The sequence below is a fragment of the Coregonus lavaretus genome (genome assembly GCF_964263955.1).
Source record: "Coregonus lavaretus genome assembly, chromosome: 6".
Classification (NCBI taxonomy): Eukaryota; Metazoa; Chordata; class Actinopteri; order Salmoniformes; family Salmonidae; genus Coregonus; species Coregonus lavaretus.
In genome coordinates, this window is record NC_139993.1 from 34,022,527 (window position 1) to 34,048,682 (window position 26,156).

General features: G+C 42.3%; 2 protein-coding genes across 2 annotated transcripts; one reads left to right on the top strand and one right to left on the bottom strand.

The window, feature by feature from the left end:
- Positions 1 to 14,218: 14,218 nt before the first annotated feature.
- Positions 14,219 to 17,442, top strand: LOC311130729 (ras-related protein Rab-11B-like). Its single transcript, XM_084163518.1, has 5 exons — positions 14,219 to 14,403; positions 15,908 to 16,103; positions 16,275 to 16,468; positions 16,578 to 16,658; positions 16,771 to 17,442. Exons 1-5 carry the CDS (start codon positions 14,364 to 14,366, stop codon positions 16,911 to 16,913), a joined length of 654 nt encoding a protein of 217 aa, XP_084019644.1. The 5' UTR covers positions 14,219 to 14,363; the 3' UTR covers positions 16,914 to 17,442.
- A 1,691-nt stretch (positions 17,443 to 19,133) lies between these two features.
- LOC311131420 (E3 ubiquitin-protein ligase MARCHF2) lies at positions 19,134 to 25,902 on the bottom strand. The gene is made up of 5 exons (XM_084164394.1): positions 25,751 to 25,902; positions 24,270 to 24,529; positions 23,786 to 23,981; positions 22,897 to 23,106; positions 19,134 to 22,479 (listed from the first exon to the last, which is right to left on the bottom strand). The coding sequence occupies exons 2-5, from the start codon at positions 24,443 to 24,445 to the stop codon at positions 22,321 to 22,323; spliced, it is 741 nt and encodes a 246-aa protein (XP_084020520.1). The 5' UTR covers positions 24,446 to 24,529; positions 25,751 to 25,902; the 3' UTR covers positions 19,134 to 22,320.
- Between the last annotated feature and the right edge of the window lie 254 nt (positions 25,903 to 26,156).

The window sequence follows — 26,156 nt, forward strand, 5'->3', positions numbered from 1 at the left end:
CATTCCTGGACCTGTGTCCAAAAACAAGCTACAAATGGGCAGTACCAAAACAAATTATCTAATGATTCTGTCTCTTCACAGCAAAATCTGCAGAGCTGGAAAGATTGTATCCCCCATATAAATAACATTCTATTGGTAGCAAGAATTTTATATAATAATTTAAATTGAAAAATTATATGTTTTGAATCCGGTGTCGTTTTGCGTATCAATTCATAAATACTATGCCATGGAATCGGTACGTCAAAAATCTCTTCCCAACTATTTTGCAATCTATATGGGACGGCTGTCAATCCTTTGGTCCTTAAATGAAACTGGTATACTTTTTTATTTATCACAATTTTCTTTAACCAGTTATATTCTTTAATACAAGGCCGACAGACAAGTTCTTTACTTTTTCCCCCTTCCACTTTCCTCAACCCTTTTAACAGCTGCTGCATATGATATGCTCTGGATGGCCCTGACTTTGGCCACCTCATTCTCTTTCACCTTTGTGGGGCATTCGAAAGACGTGGCTTCATGGTTCCCACCACAATTGCAACATGTTACATTTTCATCACTTTTATAACACATAATATGATATTTTCCACAACTTGGACATCTCGGCTTCTCCCTTCTGCAAACACTTGAAACATGACCAAATGCACTGAATCTATAGTTAATATACCCTAACTGCACTTGAGTAGAGAGAGACTCCATATCAAAAAACTAAAGAACAGATAGACTCTTCACTTTTTCTTCATTCACCACAAGATTCATCCGACGTGCATCAATCACTCCAATAATATTTTTCATCTCTTCAACATCTACTTCCCACAAGACTCCAAATATAACCCCCTTGAGGGGTGCCCTGTTCCTAAGAGACACACACGACACTTCAAACGTATCAAATCGGAACACGTTTCTTCTGATCCTCAGAAGCACAAAAAAATCTAAACCAGCCCGCCTCTCGTGATCCTCACAGCCTTCACTCTACCCAGCACTCTCTCCACCAGTTTGGATATCTCAAATGGATTCCTCAAGATAGGTATTTCAATCAGCTGCTCCTCATTTACAGTGAGGGAAAAAAGTTTTTGATCCCCTGCTGATTTTGTACGTTTGCCCACTGACAAAGAAATTATCAGTCTATAATTTTAATGGTAGGTTTATTTGAACAGTGAGAGACAAAATAACAACAAAAAAATCCAGAAAAACGCATGTCAAAAATGTTATGAATTGATTTGCATTTTAATGAGGGAAATAAGTATTTGACCCCCTCTCAATCAGAAAGATTTCTGGCTCCCAGGTGTCTTTTATACAGGTAACGAGCTGAGTTAGGAGCACACTCTTAAAGGGAGTGCTCCTAATCTCCGTTTGTTACCTGTATAAAAGACACCTGTCCACAGAAGCAATCAATCAGATTCCAAACTCTCCACTATGGCCAAGACCAAAGAGCTCTCCAAGGATGTCAGGGACAAGATTGTAGACCTACACAAGGCTGGAATGGGCTACAAGACCATCGCCAAGCAGCTTGGTGAGAAGGTGACAACAGTTGGTGCGATTATTCGCAAATGGAAGAAACACAAAATAACTGTCAATCTCACCTCGTGGAGTTGCAATGATCATGAGAACGGTGAGGAATCAGCCCAGAACTACACGGGAGGATCTTGTCAATGATCTCAAGGCAGCTGGGACCATAGTCACCAAGAAAACAATTAGTAACACACTACACCGCGAAGGACTGAAATCCTGCAGCGCCCGCAAGGTCCCCCTGCTCAAGAAAGCACATATACAGGCCCGTCTGAAGTTTGTGCTCCTAATCTCAGCTCGTTACCTGCATAAAAGACACCTGGGAGCCAGAAATCTTTCTGATTGAGAGGGGGTCAAATACTTATTTCCCTTATTAAAATGCAAATCGATTTATAACATTTTTGACATGCGTTTTTCTGGATTTTGTTGTTGTTATTCTGTCTCTCACTGTTCAAATAAACCTACCATTAAAATTATAGACTGATCATTTCTTTGTCAGTGGGCAAACGTACAAAATCAGCAGGGGATCAAATACTTTTTTCCCTCACTGTACAGGCCCGTCTGAAGTTTGCCAATTAACATCTGAATGATTCAGAGGAGAACTGGGTGAAAGTGTTGTGGTCAGATGAGACCAAAATCAAGCTCTTTGGCATCAACTCAACTCGCCGTGTTTGGAGGGGGAGGAATGCTGCCTATGACCCCAAGAACACCATCCCCACCGTCAAACATGGAGGTGTAAACATTATGCTTTGGGGGTGTTTTTCTGCAGAGGGGACAGGACAACTTCACCGCATCAAAGGGACGTTGGACGGGGCCATGTACCGTCAAATCTTGGGTGAGAACCTCCTTCCCTCAGCCAGGGCATTGAAAATGGGTTGTGGATGGGTATTCCAGCATGACAATGACCCAAAACACACGGCCAAGGCAACAAAGGAAGAAGCACATTAAGGTCCTGGAGTGGCCTAGCCAGTCTCCAGACCTTAATCCCATAGAAAATCTGTGAAGGGAGTTGAAGGTTCGAGTTGCCAAACGTCAGCCTCGAAACCTTAATGACTTGGAGAAGATCTGCAAAGAGGAGTGGGACAAAATCCCTCCTGAGATGTGTGCAAACCTGGTGGCCAACTACAAGAAACGTCTGACCTCTGTGATTGCCAACAAGGGTTTTGCCACCAAGTACTAAGTCATGTTTTGCAGAGGGGTCAAATACTTATTTCCCTCATTAAAATTAAAATCAATTTATAACATTTTTGACATGCGTTTTTCAGGATTTATTTGTTGTTATTCTGTCTATCACTGTTAAAATAAACCTACCATTAAAATTATAGACGGATCATGTCTTTGTCAGTGGGCAAACGTACAAAATCAGCAGGGGATCAAATACTTTTTTCCCTCACTGTACAAACCGTACTCCTACAAGATACGAAGTGACATTCTCATCACTATACTCTACTTTGCTCTGTTTTCCTTTCTTTTGGACAATATCCAATTCTCCTTGATTCTACCGCCATTAGATTCAGAATCCACTTCATCATCCTCTTCCGTCATCTTTTTTCCGTCCGACATCCTATTCACTTCTATGCCGTCACAACAGAGCCCCATTCATTTTCAATGAAGTGAAGTGGGCAGCCCTTACGAAAAAAAGATTGCAGAGGGCAGCAGTGGAGGCTGCTGATGGGAGAATAGCTCATATTAAAGGCCGGAACTGCACAAATGGAATGGCATCAAACACATGTAAACCAACTGTTTGATGTAGCTGATACCATTCCACTGATTCTGGTCCAGTCATTACCACGAGCCCGTTCTCCCCAATTAAGGTGCCACCAACCTCCTGTGGAGTGCAGTATAACTACAGTACACTGCAGCATAACTGCAGTAAGCTGCAAATACTGTGTCCAAAATACCAGTCGACTGCAGTTACTGCACTTTTACTGCAGTTTCTAAACTGCAATCTTTTTTTTGTAAGGGGGGGGGACTGTTGAGGGACGCAAGCATGTGCGAGGGGAGCGTGAACAGGGTGGGACCAAAGTTGAGAAAAGCCAAAGATTATGGATATACTGACAAGAGACATGTGTCTCCGTGCTAACAATGAGAGGTGTTGTCCACAAAGCGGCACGGCAGCCTGTCTAGCTCCCGCCTATCCTTACTTTCGATTGATGGATACATCTCATTATTGTAATCCTTTTTTGAATATTTGATGAGGGTTGTTGATGTCAACCGCCTGTATTCAATGGAGAGAGAGGCTATGCTACTAGCCTCATGCCATGAATATGCATTGCCATCTCCAGACAACTCCAAAATAAAGTACACTCGTAACAACTTAAGCATTACAAAACATCTATTCCATCAAATAAATAAACCTCTTGGCTTACATTCAGGGCGGGATGTAAATGTTAAATGTTCTTTGTCTAAAATAAATCACTGCACAAAAATAAATCACTGCATTTGACTCACACAGCCTCAGTTACTTACTCACCTCATCCACTGTGTGTGTGCCTCTCTGTGACATAAGCTAAACATCTAGCTGGCTAGCTCATCATGTCCCAGTCTAAACTGTACACTCAAAAATACAGAAAGGAGTGGGAATCAAACCCTGAATTCAAAGACTGGTTGAAGCCGTTTATTGGAGATGATACACGGGCATACTGCCTGTATTGTAAGGCTGATTTCTACGCCAAACTTAGTGATGTAAAAAAACACATGACAACTCAAAAACATACTCAAAAGGCAAAGCCTTATAACAGTTCCACCCAAAACAAGCTGCCATTTATGGTTAAAAAAATTGACTCTGCAAAAAAGAGGCCACCATGGCATTAGCTATCGCTGAACACTGTTCCATGCTGGCATGTGATCACATTGGAGAAGCATGTAGAGCTGCTTTCTCAGACTCCACTGCTGCTACCCACTTCAAAATGCACAGGACAAAGTGCACAGAAATGATTAATGGTGTTCTAGCACCATACATTCTGAAAAAGTTGGTCGCAGATGTGGGTGACCAGCGTTTCAGCCTCCTCCTCAATGAGTCCACGGATGTAAGTGTTTCTAAGTTCCTGGGGGTTGTGATAAGGTACTTTAGTGACACCAAGCAGACAATTGTATCAACGTTTTTGGGGCTTGTTGAGTTGGAGGGAGGAGATGCCAAATCTATAGCCTGTGCTGATGTGGGTTTCCTCGAGAAGTGTTGTCTTAAAAAAGAGAAACTCCTGGGGATATGGACTGACAATGCCTCTGTTATGACGGGGATTAACAATGGGGTCCATAAAGTGCTGAAGGAGGAGTATGGCCTCAAAGATCTGGTTCTTATTTGCTGTGTGTGCCACTCTCTGCAGCTTGCTGTAAGTCATGCTTCCAATGACACCATCCCCCGTAGTGTGGAGTACTTGGTACGAGAGACTTATAACTGGTTTTCAGTGTCTCCAAAGCGCAGGGAGGCCTACAAGGCCATATATGAGACCATCAACTGTGGGGAGAAACCTTTACAGATAACCAAGGTGTGTGCCACACGTTGGCTCTCCATTGAACCCGCGGTTTCACGCATTCTGGACCAGTGGGAGGAGCTTAGGCTGCATTTCGCAGTCACCAAGTCCAGTGAACACTGCTACATGGCTGAGGTTTTATACTCCATGTACAGTGATCCTCAAAACATAGGCTTTTGAGGGAGAGCAAGTAGATCCTCTTAAGCTACTTGACAGCTTGGTTAGCCTGATCAAGTCTGTGAGCAGCAGGGTGCTGAATCCACTGGCAAATGTTGATGTACTCAAAGGGCCAATAGATGGATACATCAGTCCCAAACCGTACCTTGGTTACCTTTTTTGATTCAAAGGCAGCTGAGCTCCACCTTGCGCCTGAGGATGAAAACAATGTCCGAAAGCGGTGTGTATCCTTCACCATCTCCCTCACTAATGAGTTGAGGGTGAGACTGCCGGACAACATCGAAGCATTGCAGTACATGTCAGTTTTCAATGTGGAGGAAACTCTAAAGCACAATAAGAGCCCTGGAGAAATATAAAAAATAGCCAAGCTCCTTGGCTACTCCCCTGCAGAGATAGACAAGACTGTCCAGCAATGGCGTACCATCCATCTTAGTAAATGGAATGAGACAAAAAACACACTGGGCTTCTGGAGTGAGATTTGGAAGTTCAGGGATGCAGCTGATATCAACCCGTTTCAAGAACTTGCCATGGCTGCTGTGTCTGTGTTGTCCTTGCGACACTCATTTTTTACATTTTAGTCATTTAGCAGACGCTCTTATCCAGAGCGACTTACAGTTAGTGAATACATATTTTTTTATACTGGCCCCCCGTGGGAATCGAACCCACAACCCTGGCATTGCAAACGCCATGCTCTATCAAATGAGCTACATCCCGCATTCACTCGAATGCTGAAGTCGAGAGAGTATTCAGCCAGATGAGTGTGGTAAAAAGCAAACTTAGAAATCAGATGTCCTTGTCCTTAACTCCATCCTGTACATTCGATATGGACTGAAGCTGTCTGGTGAGGCTTGCTATGAGCACCAGCTGCCGGATAATGTTTTGCAGCTTTTTGGCACATCAGCTGTTTACTCATTTAAGTCAGCTCCCTCAGTTGCTGAACCTGCCATAGAGAGCCTTGACCAAAATGACGATGACCCACTCTTTCTGTGAGCCAGCACAGCCTGAATTAGGGCCAGACTAGTTACTATCATTTTCTCACATTGCCATTGACAGTTTTTTCTATTGTCTCTTTTTGGTCCATTTAGATGTTGTGGTTAAAAATGTTCATATTTTACTGTGACTTGTTGTAGGCTCCTAAGTGGACCATAAGGTTAAAAACCAAACCAAACCAAACTTAAGAAAACGAAACAAAAAGTGTCTATTTTGGGTCATTTTTGCCGGTCCCAAGCCCGAATAAAGGAGGAGGGTGGGAATTGTGAAATAAAAAAACAGAAGAAAGTTCATTTGTAGTTGTAAACATATGTAGGGTGTTTTTTACCCACTTTTTGTCTCTCCCACGACATTATTCCTCTCTCCTACAGCATCCATCACAATTACATGCACATGGGTAATTATGCAAATTAGGCGATGACGCCATTTAGCGACTTTTAGGACAGCCAATAGCTACTTTCCTTACTGAGGAGTTGGCAACACTGAGCTGCCTGCTTGCTAGTTGCTAGGGTTGAAATGCTCTCGGGGGTGAGTGGCGGACACATAAATTCTGGTCGGTTTACAATCGCCAAACGTCATTACACTTTCTGGTGTTTTGTGTAGCAGATGTCTCTTTCCATTCACCACTGTTTGGAGGCTGGAAATTGGATGCCAGTGGATGAAAGTGCACGGGTGGCCTAGTAAAGGAAACCTTTTGAAGTCTGTTTGACAGTCCGATGTAAACATAATGACTGGGTGTGTTATGACAAGTCTTTACGACTAGGCCCACAGAGATCCTATTAAATGGCTGTGGTAACTAGTGGAAAACATTGTGCCTCTTTTTACATGCGTATCTGCCCTCTCATTGGCTAGAATGGTCCCACCTGATCTTGCCTCCTCCCGACTGCCTTCCATTTTTGAAGAAATGTATTTTCATTGTTAGAGCGGCCACTAGAGTATAAAGATCGAATATAATGTATAATCTGTGCTGCAATTGACCACTCAGGATTAGAGTACCATTTTGAAACATTGTTGCAATGTTTCTAATATTGCAAACATGTAAATCAGTTACCAGTTAGAACATTGTTACAATGTTTCTAAATTTTAAAATTTTAAAAATTTCTATCATGGCAAACATAAACAGAGACAGTTCTACTTATTTTCTGCATACATCAATGAACAAATGTTCAACTTTAGAACACACACTTGCACATTCAGGATATGTAGCAAATAAATTGCATTCTAAAGCTATTCATAAGAAGAATTGTCTCTTGAACTAATGAAAGCCTACAGGTCCTTCAAAAAGTATTCACACCCCCCTTGACTTTTCCACATTTTGTTGTGTTACAAGCCTGAATTTAAAATGTATTAAATTGAGATTTTGCGACACTGATCTACACACAATACCTCACAATGTCAAAGTGGAAGTTTGTTTTTAGAAATGTTTGCAAATTAATAAAAAATGTAAAGCTGAAATGAGTCAATAAGTATTAATCCCTTTATATGTGGACAAATTAGTGGATTCGGCTATTTTAGCCACACTGTCACGGTTTCGGCCGAGGCTGCTCCTCTTCCTTGTTCGGGCAGGCTTCGGCGGTCGTCGTCTCCGGAGTACTAGCTGCCACCGTTCTATGTTTCATGTTCATTTGGTTTTGTCTGTTCATAACACCTGTCCCTTATTTGTGTCTTAATTGTTTCCCTATTTAGTTTCGTGTGTTTGGGTCAGGTGTTATGCGTGATTGTTTTTGTCAGCCTGCCTCTAGGAGTTTGTGTCTCTCGTCATTGTGTTTTTCGAGAGTTCGCACTGCGTGCGCTTTTCTTGTTGTTTTCCGCACTTTGTTTCGTGCGTAATTGTTCGCGCCACCCGGTTGGGTTGGCGACTTATTATTGTGTTGGACTTTACTAAAGTTCTGTTGGAGTCCTCCTGGTTTCCTGCGCCTGATTCCCTACTTATCCACCCACACCACTCTGACACACACCCGTTGCTGACAGGTGTATAAAATCGAGCACACAGCCATGCAATCTCCATAGGAAACCATTGGCAGTAGAATGTCCTTACTGAAAAGCTCAGTGACTTTCAACGTGGCACCGTCATAGGATGCCACCTTTCCAACAAGTCAGCTCGCCGCCATTGGACTCTGGAGCAGTGGAAACAAGTTCTCTGGAGTGATGAATCACTCTTCACCATCTGGCAGTCCATCGGACAAATCTGGTTTTGGCGGATGCCAGGAGAATGCTACCTGCCCCAATGCATAGTGCCAACTGTAAAGTTTGGTGGAGGAGGAATAATGGTCTGGGGCTGTTTTTCATGGTTCGGGCTAGGCCCCTTAGTTCCAGTGAAGGGAAATCTTAACACAACAGCATACAATGACATTCTAGACGATTCTGTGCTTCCAACTTTGTGGCAACAGTTTGGGGAAGGCCCTTTCCTATTTCAGCATGATAATGCTCCCGTGCACAAAGCGAGGTCCATACAGAAATAGTTTGTCGAGATTGGTGTGGAACAGAGCACTGACCTCAACCCCATCGAACACCTTTGGGATGAATTGGAACGCCGACTGCGAGCCAGGCCTAATTGCCCAACATCAGTGCCCGACCTCACTGATGCTCTTGTGGCTGAATGGAAGTAACTCCCCGCAGCAATGTTCCAACATCTAGTGGAAAGCCTTCCCAGAAGAGTAGAGGCTGTTATAAGGGGGGTCCAACTCCATATTAATGCCACAGCTCCCCATTCAGGCAGTGTTGCTGTGCTTTGCGCTAGCTAGCCTACCTCGCTAGCATTATCAAATGATAACGTTACATAACCAGCAGTATCTAGACAATACACAATAAACTTGTATGAGCTATGACCTAACTATGTTGTAATGAGGAGGCTAACGTTAGAGAGCCTACCTCTCTTTATCAAAAGATAGCTATCTACATAACCAGCAATAACATTATCTAACTTCATTAGCTAAATTACAGTGCATTCGGAAAGTATTCAGACCCCTTGACTTTTTCCACATTTTGTTACGTTACAGCATTATTCAAAAATTTATTAAATACATTTTTTTCCCTCATCAGTCTACACACAATACCCCATAATGACGAAGTGAAAACAGGTTTTTATAAATTTTTGCAAATTTATAAAACAGAAAAAACAGAAAAACCTTATTTAAATAAGTATTCAGACCCTTTGCGATGAGACTCGAAATTGAGCTCAGGTGCATCCTGTTTCCATTGATCATCCTTGAGATATTTCTACAACTTGATTGGAGTCCACCTGTGGTAAATTAAATTGATTGGACATGATTTGAAAAGGCACACACCTGCCAATATAAGGTTCCACAGTGCATGTCAGAGCAGAAACCAAGCCATGAGGTCGAAGGAGTTGTCCGTAGAGCTCTGAGACAGGATTGTGTCGAGACACAGATCTGGGGAAGGGTACCAAAACATTTCTGCAGCATTGAAGGTCCCCAGGAACACAGTGGCCTCATCATTCTTAAATGGAAGAAGTTTGGAACCATCAAGACTCTTCCTAGAGCTGGCCGCCCGGGCCAAACTGAGCAATCGGGGGAGAAGGGCTTTCATCAGGGAGGTGACCAAGAACCCAATGGTCACTCTGACAGAGCTTCAGAGTTCCTCTGTGGCGATGAGACAACCTTCCAGAAGGACAACCATCTCTGCAGCACTCCACCAATCAGGCCTTTATGGTAGAGTGGCCAGACGGAAGCAACTTTTCAGTAAAAGGCGCATGACAGCCCGCTTGGAGTTTGCCAAAAGGCACCTAAAGGACTCTCAGACCATGAGAAACAAGATTCTCTGGTCTGATGAAACCAAAATTGAACTCTTTGGCCTGAATGCCAAGCATCACGTCTGGAGGAAACCAGGCACCATCCCTACGGTGAAGCATGGTGGTGGCAGCATCATGCTGTGGGGATGTTTTTCAGCGGCAGGGACTAGAACACTAGGATCGAGGGAAAGATGAACGGAGCAAAGTACAGAGAGATCCTTGATGAAAACCTGCTTCGGAGCGCTCATGACCTGAGACTGGGGCGAAGGTTCACCTTCCAACAGGACAACAAACCTAAGCACACACCCAAGACAATGCAGGAGTGGCTTCGGGACAAGTCTCTGAATGTCCTTGAGTGGCCCAGCCAGAGCCCGGACTTGAACCCGATCCAACATCTCTGGAGAGACCTGAAAATAGCTGTGCATCGACGCACCCCATCCGACCTGACAGAGCTTGAGAGGATCTGCATAGAAGAATGGGAGAAACTCCCCAAATACAGGTGTGCCAAGCTTGTAGCGTCATACCCAAGAAGACTCAAGGCTGTAATCGCTGCCAAAGGTTCTTCAACAAAGTACTGAGTAAAGGTTCTGAATACTTGTGTAAATGTGATATTTCTGTTTTTTATTTGTAATACATTTGCAAAAAAAGTATAAAAAACAGTTTTTGCTTTGTCATTATGGGGTATTGTGTGTAGATTCATGAAAAGAAAAAAACAGTTAATCCGTTTTAGAATAAGGCTGTAACTTAATGTGGAAAAATGTGGAAGAAGTCAAGGGGTCTGAACACTTTCCAAATGCACTGTATGCTTAGTTTAATACACTGAAAACAAACTTAAAGATACCAAAAACAATTTAGTCCAATCAATGTTGCTAAATCTCAAGTGGCTGACCATGGTACTGATTTCTGTCTGTGTGTGTGTATGTGTCCCTGCGTGCTTGCGTGCGTGCACGCGCAAGTAAAAACAAATACGGTGACTCAACCTACTTGTAGACTAGTTGAACGCCAATGCCATCCTCCTCTCTTTCATGTTGGCAAAACGGTCTATGGCTCTGTCATACAGTATGTTTTTTGTTTTAGTTTTCATAGGCTACCTAGCTAAAATGCTTGCTAGCCTAACTTCCTCGCATGGGCAAAAACGAATCAGCTAAGTTAGCTAGCTAGTTAACGTGAGCCTACTAGGCTATATCTAGGCTACATATTGAACTTCAATCGTCTCAGGCCAGTGGCACAATATAGGAATTTATGGTTAGATCAGAATCGCTGTCATAATCATTGGCCTGTACAGAGAATTCAGTCAAAACCACAAATCCACATCTCCATCCATGGCTTAGGAAAGGGACGATTTAGTAAGCTAGCTACTGCAGGACATCAACACAAGCAGACCAGAAACAGACAAGTTTGTCTGACCATGATGACATTTAGTTTAGGATGTGATTTGATTGGTGTGAAGCCAAATCCAAACTGGCCTCCCTTGGGGGGTGTTTTGCTGGGCCAGGACAAACCACAGTTGAGCTCAGCTCAATGCTGACTGGCTAATTATTTTATAATTTTTTTATCAAGGGAGGCCTAATGCTCAATCAATCAAATGCTACTCCGGCAACATGTCATACTCTTGTTCCAGACAGCATCATATACATGGGCTACACATACTGAGACAGAAGGTCGCTGTTTCCCTCACTCGTATGATTTTTCCGGTGTGATTCAGCCACTTGCGAATTGGCAGAAAATTATGAAAACACAGAGAGATGAAAGATAAATTATTTTATCATTTTAATTGTTTTATTGGTCAAATATTTGGGGAAGCCTGGCGTCTCTTGGCATCCATGAATACACACCACTGGAATGTGCCAATTTGAAAGCTATAATTTTTTGTTGTTGCTTAGGACATGTTACATTTTTTAAAAGTAGCACTCATGCTAGAAAAGGTTGGAGACCCCGTCATAGATAGAAGCAGGCCATTGGCTGCCTTCATAACGAGGGGTATGTACGGGAGTTCTGATTGGTTCCAAGTTTAGCAGGTCGGCAAATTTGCCTGAGCAGACAGAGTGCTTGTTCAACATTGCAGCCGACAGCGCAGGTGACTGCCGACTACAAATCACCTTGCATCATAAATAACTGCTCATTATTATTTGTAGATCAGTCAGTCAGTCACCATTTACACACAATGCATCATGGATTTGATGCTATTGATCATGGTCAGAGTGTTGAAATATACGTTTTATGAGAAAATGTGAAGAATTTAAGTTGCCAACAAATGTTATAGTCATCATAAGAATGTTTTACTGTGATATCGTCCCTCGACAGGTATCGATCAACTTCACTTTTTTCGGCTTTGGCCCACCACCTAAATAGAATCATCATATATATATTTTTATTGTCACGTGCACAAGTACAGTGAAATGCCTTTCTTGCTCTTTCCCAACAATGCAGTAATCAATATCAGTAGCAGTGGTGGAAAAAGTACCCAATTGTCATACTTGATTAAAAGTAAAGATACCTAAATAGAAAATGACTCAAGTAAAAGTAAAAGTCACCCAGTAAAATACTACTTGAGGAAAAGTCTAAAAGTATTTGGTTTTAAATATACTTAAGTATCAAAAGTGAATGTAATTGCTAAAATATACTTAAGTATCAAAAGTAAAAATATAAATATTTTCAAATCCCTTATATTAAGCAAACCAGACGGCATAATTTTTTTATTTTTTATTTTATTTACGGATAGCCAGGGGCACACTCCAACACTCAGAGATAATTTACAAATGAAGCATTTGTGTTTCGTGAGTCTGCCAGATCAGAGGCAGTAGGGATGACCAGGGATGGTCTCTTGATAAGTGCGTGAATTTGACCATTTTCCTGTCCTGCTAAGTATTCAAAATGTACTTTTGGGTGTCAGCGAAAATGTATGGCGTAAAAAGTACATTATTTTCTTTAGGAATGTAGTGAAGTAAAAATAAAAGTAGTCAAAAATATAAATAGTAAAGCAAAGTACAGATACTCCAAAAAACTACTTAAGTAGTACTTTAAAGTATTTTGACTTAAGTACTTTACACCTTTGATCAGTAGTACTATAAAATAAGTCAAGTAGAACATAAACACACAAGAAATAGAAATACGAAGAACACGAGAAAGTAAGTAATCTATATACAGGGTCAGTTCCAGGGTTAGTTTCATTACCATATTTACAATGTGCAGGGATACTGGAGTGGCAGGGTTAGATATGTGTAGGGGTAAGGTGATTAGGCATTGGGATATATGATAAACAGAGTAGCAGCAGCATATATGATGATTGTATGTGAGTGTGTGTGCATGTGTGTAGAGTCAGTATGAATGTGTGTGCGTGTTATGAAGTGGACAGGTTTACCAATACTTGTGGGAAGAATAGTAAACAAACAAACATTTTTTTTGTCAGTCCCCACAAGGTCAAATGCTATTTCTAGTGGGGTTAGGGTTAAGATTAGAATTAGTGTTAGGGTTAGAATTAAGTTTAGTGTTAGGGTTAGGAGCTAGGGTTAAGTTTTGGGTTAGGGTTAGGGATTAGGGAAAATAGGATTTTGAATTGGGTTAGGGTTAGGGTTAGGGTGAATTGTGTGTCCCCACAAGGTTAGTTATACAAGAGTGTGTGTGCGTGTTTGTGTGTGTGTGTGTGTGTGTGTTGGTGTGTCAGTGTGAGTGTGTGTGAGTGAGTGAGTGTGCATAGAGTGAGTGTGTGAGTGTGCATTCAAGGGTCAATGCAGATAGTCCTTGTAGCCGTTTTGTTAGCTATTTAGCAGTCTTATGGCTTGGGGATAGAAGCTGTTCAGGAGCCTGTTGGTGTCAGACTTGATGCTCCGGTACAGCTTGCCGTTCGGAAGCAGAGAGAACAGTCTATGGCTTGAGTGGCTGAAATCTTTAACAATTTTCTGGGCCTTTCTTTCACACCGCCTGATATAGAGGTCCTGGATGGCAGGGAGCTCGGCCCCAGTGATGTACTAGGCTGTCCGCACCACCCTCTGTAGCGCCATGCGATCGAGACCGGTGCAGTTGCCGTAACAAGCAGTGATGCAGCCAGTCAAGATGCTCTCAATGGTGTAGCTGTAGAACTTCTTGAGGATTTGAGTAGACCCTTGATAAAGTATAATTTGACAGGAGTGGTCATCAGATGAAAAAAGAAGCCTGCATTCTTTAACCACCAGCTGTAGATATTATGCATCACTGATATAGCCTAGCTATGTAGGCCTACTACTACTGAAATGCCATGCCAGGAATATTGTAGTACAGTTTACATTGGCGCCAGTGAACTCCTCCCCTTCTGCAGAGCCAGGAAGATCCCCTCTTCCTGCGGTCGGTTGGAGACTGTGACAGCCAAGGCATTGTCTCGCGCATTGGGTTACAGAAAAAACGGGACGGAGCAAACACTACAACCAACAGCTGAAACGCTAGACCAGGAATATATCGCAATTAAATTGGAATCAGACGATTTTAAAGACATGGGTAACAGAGATGATGAATACGATTTCTTGTTCAAAGGTAAACTAACTGTCATCTTGTTTTACCCATCTAGCTGTAGCTAGCTGCCTCTTGTGGTAGCTACAACAGATATGATTTGTCTGATTTGGTCAATTATGAGGGTACCGTTAGAGGAAGCTCACACAATGTATTTTATTATAACAGATTGTTTTAGAATGTCCAGATAGATTTAGCAAGCCTCCATCTGATCTGGTGGCTTGCTAAATATTATTATTTGTTTGTCGCATTGTGTTGAGAAATGCACAGCTCTAACTTGGCTAACGACAGAGGTTTTCTCAGGTCTCATTCCTTTATAACACCATCATCCTCAAAGGTGCTGGCCAGCAACATGCAGATTAAAAAAAATACAAATCATAGCTAGGATTCGTTTCACAAGTGTACCAAAGGTCAAACCTGAAATTGGTGATTCATTCAGTAATTTTGTATTTGTTGTATATGTTACTTATAGGTAATACCCATAAAGAATATACCTAGTAGAAATACTCGAATTTGTTCTGTTTATTCATCCCATAAACAGTTTGCTTACATTATAATGTGACTGACAGTATGAGATGAAGCTTAACATGACCATCCCTGATAATAGACTGCCCATTTCATTGTATCAGATAAGAATGGGATAATGAGCAGGAAGGAAGTCCCCAGTGATATAGCACAAGAAAGCACATTTGTCAAAATCTTACAGATACCCATTTATTACCCTACTGATGAGCTTCTGTTAGATGTTTCAAAATCAATCCCACAGAAGCACACCACACCACACCCGTTACCAATCTAGTGTAGTATACAGCAATCTTCCAAATGATACATTCCAAATGACACTTAAAACATGATGATAGAAAATGTGATAAAAGGGACAGGGTGAGAACAGAGGATTTCCAAGTGATTCAGAGGGTGAATCACGGGAGAAGACAGGAAAGGAAAAGAGGCCCTCTGAAAAGTGTCAACTCAGGTTTCCCATTAAGAGCAGGTTCTCAGCTTCCTGCAGCATGACTTCAGAAGGACAAAGTTCAGATCATTTTCCTCCGCTGAAGAGGCAGAACAGCACTTTGTACTCATATAACCACTTTATTTCTGTTAAGAATGCTTTTCTGTTGTTTCAGTCATCTTGGCAATGCCATGCAAACAGCAGTATTCAATCAATGAAAATATTGTCTTTCCAAAGCATTCAAATAATATGCCATTTAGCAGACGCTTTTATCCAAAGCGACTTACAGTCATGTGTGCATACATTTTTACGTATGGGTGGTCCCGGGGATCGAACCCACTACCCTGGCGTTACAAGCACCATGCTCTACCAATTGAGCTACAGAGGACCTTCAAAGTCAGACATGCACAGATCCATTAGATTATGAACATTTTCATAAGCAATCCACTTGATCTACCTGTAATTGGTTTATTGTATATGATCTGTTATGTGGTCTAACATTTTCCACTGTACTGAACTGAACATACAGCAGCAGCCTGTCATTGCAGTGCTAATGTTGTCTGTGTGTTTTGTTGCCAGTGGTGCTGATCGGAGACTCTGGTGTAGGGAAGAGTAACCTGCTGTCCCGTTTCACACGGAATGAGTTCAACCTGGAGAGCAAAAGCACCATCGGTGTGGAATTCGCCACCCGCAGCATCCAGGTGGACGGCAAGACGATAAAGGCCCAGATCTGGGATACAGCTGGACAGGAGCGCTACAGAGCCATCACTTCAGCGTGAGTGGAGGAGGGTGCTCACTGCTCAATAATGTTAAGGATACTCATCTTCCTGTAACCTGCCCTTTATGGAACTAGCATATTTTGATAGTACTGCAACCATTCTGTGAAATCTTTCTCTATCTTAGTCTCACAACCTTTGACCTCCTATCCCTGCTCTGTCCCAATCAGGTACTACCGGGGGGCGGTGGGGGCTCTCCTAGTGTACGACATTGCCAAGCATCTGACCTATGAAAACGTGGAGCGCTGGCTGAAGGAGCTGAGGGATCATGCTGATAACAACATCGTCATCATGCTGGTGGGCAACAAGAGTGACCTGCGCCACCTCAGGGCAGTGCCCACAGACGAGGCTCGCGCCTTCGCAGGTAAACAACAAAAACACAGGAGTAGATGACAGCTCACTCCGGGGACAAAGATGGTTAAGAAGACATCCCTGTTTGTCTCAACTCAATCTTTTCTCTTTTTCTCCCTCAGAAAAGAATACGCTATCATTTATTGAGACATCGGCTTTGGACTCCACTAATGTAGAAGAGGCGTTCAAGAACATCCTCACAGGTAAGAAGAGGGAGCCACGACACACCTCACATTACTGGAAACTAACTAGTCTATAAGGTATGTATTATTGGCACATTTTATTTTCAGTTACTGTCTCGTCCTTTTCCTCCAGAAATCCACCGAATCGTATCACAGAAGCAGATAGCTGACAGATCAGCACATGACGAGTCTCCAGGCAACAATGTAGTTGACATCAGTGTCCCCCCCACCACCGATGGGCAGAAAAACAAACTGCAGTGCTGCCAAAGCCTGTGACCCTCACCACTCCTCTGACCCCCTTTCCCCAACCCCCCATCCACTTCCACCGTCACACTGTCTTATCCTGTACGGCCCATTCTGTCTTTGTTACCATATATGGCGACGCCCTGCTCTCCCCTCCCTCCCTGTATACAAAACTTACTTTTTATTACTTGTGAACTCACGTGCTCTTCTGCCATGAAGTGAAACATAAAAAAGCCTTTCTGTCACTTTGTCAGTCATTCATGGATTCAACGTTGAGGTTCCTGCAGTGTAGCAACAGGGCAGTTGTCTGTGAAATGAGATGAGCTGTACTTGAAGTGCTGTATTATGTTGGACTCTGAGATTTGAACAATGACCACTAGACGGTGCTGTGTATATAGCCACTCACAGTTTCTCTTGAATAAGGCAGTATTAATACATTGGTATATGCATTTCGTTAGTTATCATGCCAGAAATGACCTATTCAAATTTATTTGGCTCACCTTTTCATTGTTTTATTTTCAATAAGCACTGTAAGACTTTACAATAAACGAATTGACAAAGTAATACGTAAGTCATTCATTTATCTTTAACATATCAACCCTTATCAGTGCGCTGTACAGTATTGGAATTCAAAATGCTCAACTTTAGATGTATGTGGGTAGAATATGTGAGCTATCTTGTCCTGTGTGTCTGTCTGTCTTTATGGAGGCTTGCTGTTGTAGAGGCAGGGGTCTACAGGAGGTTGTTTACGTTTCCTCCAGGCCCAGTCCTGTTCCTCTGACAGTGCCACACCCCATTAGAGCTAGCCGAGTGGTGTCAAACATGGTGCAACAGCAGCATATGAAAAATATTAGACCCGTATTTATTCTAAGCCTCTTATAGGCCTATTTACCAGGCATTGGGTGGGATTGGGACATTCTTTAGGTCCAGGAACTAACTGTTCACAGGGATTCAATTCAGAATTTCCCATCAGTTGTTGACCTTTGAGTAAGCCAGTGGTGGAAAACAGAATTGAATTATCGAATGACATGACCCGCTCATCTTTGGTGGCCTATTTTTGGAGGATGGATTTTTTTTTTTTTAAACGAGCCTTATCTTAAATGGAGATGAGTTTTATATACTGAACAAAAATATAAATGCAACATGCAACAATTTCTACGATTTTACTGAGTTACAGTTCATATAAGGAAATCAGTCAATTGAAATAAATTCATTAGGCCCTAATCTATGGATTTCACATGACTGGGCAGAAGCGCAGCCATGGGTTGGCCGTGAGGGCATAGGCCCACCCACTGGGGAGCCAAGCCAAGCCAATTACAGACAGAAATACTCCTCAGTTTCATCAGCTGTCCGGGTGGCTGGTCTCAGATGATCCCGCAGGTGAAGAAGCCGAATGTGGAGGTCCTGGGCTGGCGTGGTTACACGTGGTCTGCGGTTGTGAGGCCGGTTGGACGTACTGCAAAATTCTCTAAAACGACATTGGAGGCGGCTTATGGTAGAGAAATTAACATTAGATTCTCTGGCAACAGCTCTGGTGGACATTCCTGCAGTCAGCATGCCAATTGCACGCTCCCTCAAAACAGGAGACATCTGTGGCATTGTGTTGTGTGACAGAACTGCACATTTTAGAGTGGCCTTTTATTGTCCCCAGCACAAGGTGCACCTGTGTAATGATCATGCTGTTTAATCAGCTTCTTGCTATGCCACACCTGTCAGATGGATTGATTATCTTGGCAAAGGAGAAATGCTCACTAACAGGGATGTAAACAAATGTGTACATTTGAGAGAAATAAGCTTTTTGTGCGTATGGAAAATGTCAGGGATCTTTTATTTCAGTTCATGAAACATGGGACCAACACTTTACATGTTGCATTTATATATTTGTTCAGTATAAGTTGAGAATGTGACCAGAAAGTGAACATTATATTTTAAGACGTGACATGGGACATTTTGTTGATATGTTGACCCTCTTGTTGAACTGTGAGTGACTGGAAACCAGAGCACGGATACCAAACAAAAAGTGCAAAACCCCTGGAGAGAAACCTCTGGACTAAAACCAAATAATGTGACCTTTAGAAAAGTTCATGTGATCCAGAAAGATGACAGTTCAACCAACATTTTGTAAACAATTTTATTTTGGACTGAATGTGTTAACTGATGCAGATAACCATAAAGTCTGAAATAACATCAAATAAGAGGCCTGTGTAGTATATGCAAGTGTCTGCATCATTAAGAAGACAAAGGAGTCATTGATGTTTATCCATTCTGTAGCTTCATTTTTTATTTGCTTTGCACACTTTTCTTGGCTGATTGCAAGCACCAACATATTTTGGTGAAGACATCTTTCTTTTCACACTGCACAACATAAACACTATAGTATTTCAAAACATGTTTAAGATTGATAAAAATCCTGTGCCTAATCAATAATTGAAACAAATTACAAATGATACACATGAATATATTAAAAACGGTGGTAAAATTAATATGAGATTCAAACATTAACAAACAAAAACAAGTATGTTGTTCCTTTTACACATGAGCATGACAATGCCCTGGACCCTTTGTTTCATCTTCAAATCAAAAACAAAATCAGAGGAGCAATATCCGAACACCAGAAACTGGGAAAATATCAGTAACACTTTTAAATCCCTTTCAAAGTCTGTATTAGGAGATCATATAAACAACCACACTGAATTCATTTCCATTATAGTTTTGTGAAAGTGCCATTTGATATACCGGTATAAAACACAAGAAACAATGCTTCTTTGGAGAGAAGGAACTGTTTGAGTTAGCGGTTATAACACTGGAGTATAATAAGGCAAGTCTCTGAGCTGCCTTCACTGGGAGCAGTGATGCATTGTAGGCAACTCACAGACTCGCATAGCAAAATCAAACATCCTATCGTAGCCCTCTCAGCCCGCACAAGTGAGCGAACTGCTATGATCCTTCATATGCACTTCCTTCTACATTATCTTTCTGATTTCATTACGTATTGTTAAGGTTATAGGTAAGAATTGCATTGTAAAGTTATCAAATTGCACACGTGCTGTAACTACACCCTACATTGCAAAGTCTCCATAGCTCCCAACACGTCAGCTGGAGGTGAACTCACCAATCAGAGACCGCATGTGACACGGGCAGTGGCCCATCGCTGACAACGCAGATAAGAACTCTTTCCATGCTGAAAGATCCTCAACACTGTTCCACTCCACACATACAGGAAAATAACCTCATACTAAGCTCTAGTATTACTATTACACAACATTATCTACCCTTTAACAACATCAACAATTATTTCCAGGCGAGGATTCCTTTAGAGTGACAATCGCCACTTTACAAATAAAAAAAAATGTCTATCCATTTTCAGAATGGGTCTCCCAACAGGACACTACACTGAACTGGTTCTGACTATTGTCCATCTATGCTGAGGATGACTTCCTATTTTGTTTACTGGAGATCACCATTTTCTTCAAGTTTAAGCTGATTTCAGAATGCCACTCCCACAACCAGGGTTCTCACAGCTGCATAAATAAACCTTTATAGTGCATAGCTGTTCCACTGCAAAGCCCTTCAGGTTATCAACCCTCAGGTACCGGAAGAGTTTAACCTGCACCTACAGATGAACAATATACAGGAGCATGATTGCTATGAAGGGATTAAAACAAATTCTACTATCATAGACATAAATGAGCAACAAATCTAGGCCTAGGTTTTTGGCTTCTGTGCACCATAACGTGAGTTTTCCCTACTGAGGAGGATATTTGCATTAATCCTCTTCTCTTTAGGCCTGTTAATAGCTTTTAAGATTCAGGGTCAATACTTTTACGTTCAACCAAGGACACTATGATTAACAATACGTATACAAATATGTAGAAATGAAGCTTTGCTAAGACAGTGGGACATCTGAAAGGACCATACAGTGTACATGGAAGAAAACAAATGCACAAAACCCACACAAAGAGCTATGTTGTTTTTGCATCGCTCTCTCATCCAGAGGTCACCTCATATGTTTTAAAGCTGTGGTAGATGGATAACAACAAAACCCATAACGGTCTAGAACCAGACACTGGCTTCTACTGTCAAGGTACAGTCTAAGTCTATAGATACGTCTGAGTGTAGACGTCAGAGTCTGGTCGACTGCATATCAGAGGGAATACAACTGCTACAAAACCTGCAGTAACATCAACCAACCAATCTATGCTCTTGCTGCATGTGACTACTAGCTATTGTTACGTGACTACACAAAAAGAAACACACCAATACAAAAAACACACTAACTAAAAGCTTTTCATTGGACTCTCGTCATAGTAGAGTACTGTACTATTGATTTCCTGTAAGTCTGTACTTGACCTTCCGATACTGGAAAGGTCAGCCTTACTTTCCATCAACCACAAAAAGTTTGAACTTCATGTTTGTGGAATATACTTTTCCATAAAGTATTTTTTCATCAGTGGCGTCTAGACCTACATAGGTCAGCTCACTCTATTTGGACAGTTTTCATTAAGTGCTGATAGTAGGAGACCTCTCTATACTCCTAGGGAGGAAACCCTGATCAACATACAAACTAGCAACACTAGATCAATGGAAGCTCAACCAACCTCTCTTACAATCCCCCAAAGTAATAAACGAAACAATATTTTTCCCCCCAAAAAGAAAAAAGAAACAGTGCATCGCATGCATAACTGTGCGTGTTGGGAGCAGTCTCGTCACATACTGTGAGAGCACTCGCATCCACTGTGTTTTATTGCACAATCTCGATCTTCACGAACAACATTCCTGCTCAGACCAAGGTGAAAACAGATGGAGTTAAATTGAAGGGAGTCAACTGAATTGCGTATAAAATATCATGAGCATCTATAATCCCCTAGTGGAATAGCCTGTGGCTGGTGAACAGGAGTCAAAGCTTCTCACTTCTGCGCTCAGTGATTAGGGAATCAACCGCTGGATGAATCGCCTTAGATCAGCATCAACGATCCATGCTACACTTTTATAGTCGGTTGTGGAGAACTGAAAATAAAAAAGAGTAAATGTTCACTTAAACGCTAGGGTTTGTTTTTAAAGCTTCAGCAGCCATCTCCACTGAGGATCTGTCCAATCCTTTGTCGTCTCTTTGCAGGGCCCAGTGGAGTACCATCCAATCAACTGCCCTTTTCCAAACCTTCACAAGCACCATACCGCACGGTACTCAATGACCTCTAACATACTGGTTTCTTTACCAGATCAATATAACACCATTAGAGGCTAACACGACTTAATAAAAAAGAGAGGTGGAAAATGAAGTGCTGATGATGATGATACACGTAGGTGAAAAGGATTTAAACAGAAAAAGAAAATAATATTCATCCACAAGTACTTGGGCTCTGGTTGGAGACTTGTTTTTTTGCCGCAAACCTCCAGCACACGAAGAAGAACACCAACTTCAATCTTCCCACCTTTAACCTCATACTATGGTCTCATCAGCTGTCTTTTTCAGCAGCTTCGTGGAGAGCAAGGAATGCTGGCTAGAATGCCCACCCTTCGCGTCTGGAAGGAGCAGGCGTACTTTCTGATTGGTTCGTCTCCATTCAGAGTAGAGCTGACAGTGGTAGCGGAAGGATACCTGCAAGAGAGAAGGGGGTTGGGGAGGAGAGAATATTGATGTTCATCCAAAGCTAAAAACAAACAAACTGGCACACGTAAGGTTTGAAAACTGCTGCCCAAGCACATTCATGAGTTGAAACACATTACAACTGGTTAATACAAAATGGACACGATCAAAGTCCATTACTGTCTTTTAAAGCAAAGTCTTTTTAGAACCAACAGGCATGACGAAAGACTCATAAAAACAAATCATTACGCATCAAATTTAAGTGGGACTGTCTTGGACTGTCTTGTTGTCTCACTAAGTATTTAAAGTGTGATTTGTCAAAGACAGGCTACTAGTTCCCCAACCATGTTATAGCATGAAATAGGATGAAGTTGCTGAGACGCTGATCTAAGGTCAGTTCTAGCCGGTCCTAGATCTGTGGCTACTTACCAGAGTCCAGAGGACGTAAATGGTGAAGAGGGCGATGGTGAGGGCGATGAGGCCCACAGCCTCCAGTCTGCTGTTGAAGTGCAGGTGGTCCTGGGCTCCCCTCAGACACAGCCAGCCAGAGATGGCTGCCAGGGGCGTGATGAACAGGAAGCACAGCATGTCACAGAACAACGTGCGCTTCTCGTTCCGAGGGCCCGGGTCCCGCATCCACTGTGGAGACAGAAGAGAGGGGAGAGAAGAAAGAGAAAGAAAGAAAATGTACTGAGCCTCTGAGTCTATATGAGCACTGAGCATGCACTATAGGCCAAACAGGGGTCACTGGAGGACTCATGCTGCTTTTCTTCTTCTTCAGGGTTTGGTTTGGTTTATTGAGATACGCATTAGTAGATGAAGGGATAAACTTCCTGGGTTCATACATCATTCATTACATGAACACATGATGGTACATTCCAATAAATAACAAAAAAATCCCTAATCCCTCCCTAACTACATTTCTGTTAACATATCCAGGATTTAATACGCATGAGTAATACACAACTAAGTCAACATAGCTTCATGTTGTTGACCCATGAGCAAGGCCAGAAATTCTATATCAACACAGAAGTATTGCAACTACAAGACAATGTTTGCATTGAGTAATCTATGCAAGCAGAAAGAGAAGAAGAAGAAGAGTGAATCATGGTCATGTGTTTTGATACAGCATAAGCAGAACCACACACACATGCACGCCACACACTGCAGGCAGAGGAATGCCGACAAAGGCAAAAGCAAGCAGCAGCAGTCACACACATGCACATAACCGCGCACACACACACACACACACACACACACACACACACAGAGGCAGGCATAGGAGTGCAGACAAGCTAAAGGCATTGACCTTTGTTACCTCTGTGAGGGACCTGGGCTTGCGCTCAATGGTGAACTCTGTGTGGCATAGCTCACAGTAGCTGGTGTTGGAGGAGGAGAGCCACTTCTCCAGGCAGCTCTTGTGCACCGTGCCCAGAGTCCCTGTGCAGTCGCAGGGGGACAGGAGCCCCTCGCCGTTGGCCCCCTCGTGGCAGATCCGGCAGATTGGCCCATCGCTGGAGGAAACAGAAAGGTCCTGAACAGGGTCCTTAGACTGGGTTTACTTACTACAGCTTGCTGGATATCACTTGGGCTAACCTAACATTTCAGTCTTAACAGCTAAGCTGATTCTCGTAAATTCTGAGGCTAACTGTGAGAGTGAGACATTAACTTTCCGGACACATACTCGCAAACGCTCTCACGAGTTCCAGATACGACTAGGATTACTACTATAACAGCCTGTTGGAAAGCCCTAAACATCTCATAAATGCTTAGCTCTGAAAGTGAGTTTTCAGCCACAGTACCTCAGTGTGCTCACGGGTTTGATGACGGTGGAGAGCAGCCGTCCATCTTTGGCTGTGACCTGGGTGACATACTGCGCTCTGCAGTTATCCGACTCCTCCACGCTTTTGGACAGGGCAGCATTGCCAGTGCAGTCACACAGAGAGCCCGGGAGGTGGCAACACTCCCCCGTCGTCATGGTTATGCCGTCCAGGGGGTCAAGGGTCAGGGGTCAAGGGAATGATGGGGAACAGACTCAGCTCAGAGCAGTTAGGCCCAACAGCTGGAGAGAGATGAGATGGAGTTAGGACCTCATTCACTTTGTACAATACACTACTAGTTACTTCACAGAGCTTATTATGAGACAAATAGTGAGGTTTAAAATATTCTATCATTTTCTTTGACCAACATTAGAACTGAGCTGTATGAGGCCTAAATTATGACAACATGAAATAGGCTCTTAAAATGTTTTCACAACATTGAAAATGTGTATTGTATTAAATATTAGGAAAGAAAATAATGATCTTCTTGTCTGAACTGTAGGCCTATTTGCCCCAAAATCCAGAGTGCAGTTGAGACAATTTGCCAAAACACAACACAGCTACTTCTAAAGTTCAACCTCTGTATGAGCAGCAGGGCACAAGGGAGTGATAAACAGCTGTCTCCTAGATATCCTCACCCAGATAATTGGCTACTCAGACAGAGTTCATATGTCTGTCTGTATGGGATGTCTGGGTCTTATAGCTTCTAGGAAATGTACTGACATGACCAAATGATAGCTTTTGAAAAATAACCATTTAAATGTATACTTTTGATATCACATCTTTGATCAAAGCCACAGCTTGAAGACCATTGCATTCTTATTTGACCCTCAAAATACAATACAGACACCATTATCTTTCCACATAGCAGAATATCAAGATATCAGGGGTGGCTAGACATTCCCTGGTCTCTCCAAAATGAGGATAAACTGTAGACACTAACAGAGTATCATCAAGTCTACCAATCATTATGTGTTGTAACGTTAGATATCAGGAAAAAAAACATATTGATTTGATGGTGATTAATCAGTGGTTACTACAATCAAACATAGTTAGAACGCTAGCTAACTACATCATGCTTGTAGTGTCGAATCCCGACGACGAGAACACACACACAAACTCAAATACAGACACAAAACCCCGACCGAAGAAGGACACAGCTGGATAATTTGGTCAGCTGGCCAGCCAGCTGTGTTTAGTTCTAGCTACCGTAGCTAGTTCAGGAAAGACTAGAAACCATACTGATTGCTACATGACAATGACAACTGATTATGGTTTAATTGTGTTCACAGCAGTATCGTTCATTTATTAAGCTAATGCCTTCTGCTAGGAAAACGGTCTAGTGAGCCAGCTAACTTTATTTTAGCTAGCTAGCTATTTGTTAGCCCGCTAGCTAGTACTGTAGCTAGAACTGTAGCTAGCTAGCCGACCGAGACGATAGAAAAAATGAACAAATTACTCACCGCGTTCCTTCTTTTTTCATTTTAACAGTGGGGTTGCCAATATTTAAAATAGTCCTCTATAGAAACCATAAATGTTGAAAATTGTTTTATTTCCTTTCAGATAGCCAGCTAGCTATGCCAGTTCTCGTCTAGCTGACAGACAACAGTAGGACAGAGTTTCTAAACCCAGAGTCGCAACATCGCGAGACATCCGGGAACGCTTGCGAAACAGACCAAGCATACTCAGGCCGGGGTTTGGGTTTGGAGAAGTCAATGAGCTTGTTCAACATTGCAGGCGACTGCCGACTGACTGATCTACAAATCACTTTGCATTAGAAATAACTACTCATTATTATTTGTAGATCAGCCAGTCAGTCACCATTTTACCCACAATGCATCATGTATTTGATGCTCTCGAACAAGAACA

What these genes read in the sequence shown, in the direction of transcription:
- LOC311131420 (XM_084164394.1), bottom strand. Translation starts at nt 24,445, where the DNA reads ATGACGACGGGGGAGTGTTGCCACCTCCCGGGCTCTCTGTGTGACTGC. An exon ending in AAACCCGTGAGCACACTGAG is followed by an intron (nt 23,982 to 24,269) that starts GTACTGTGGCTG and finishes TGTTTCCTCCAG; the next exon opens with CGATGGGCCAATCTGCCGGA. An exon ending in AGCCCAGGTCCCTCACAGAG is followed by an intron (nt 23,107 to 23,785) that starts GTAACAAAGGTC and finishes CTGTCTCCACAG; the next exon opens with TGGATGCGGGACCCGGGCCC.
- LOC311130729 (XM_084163518.1), top strand. Translation starts at nt 14,364, where the DNA reads ATGGGTAACAGAGATGATGAATACGATTTCTTGTTCAAAG. An exon ending in TACAGAGCCATCACTTCAGC is followed by an intron (nt 16,104 to 16,274) that starts GTGAGTGGAGGA and finishes TGTCCCAATCAG; the next exon opens with GTACTACCGGGGGGCGGTGG. An exon ending in CGAGGCTCGCGCCTTCGCAG is followed by an intron (nt 16,469 to 16,577) that starts GTAAACAACAAA and finishes TTTCTCCCTCAG; the next exon opens with AAAAGAATACGCTATCATTT.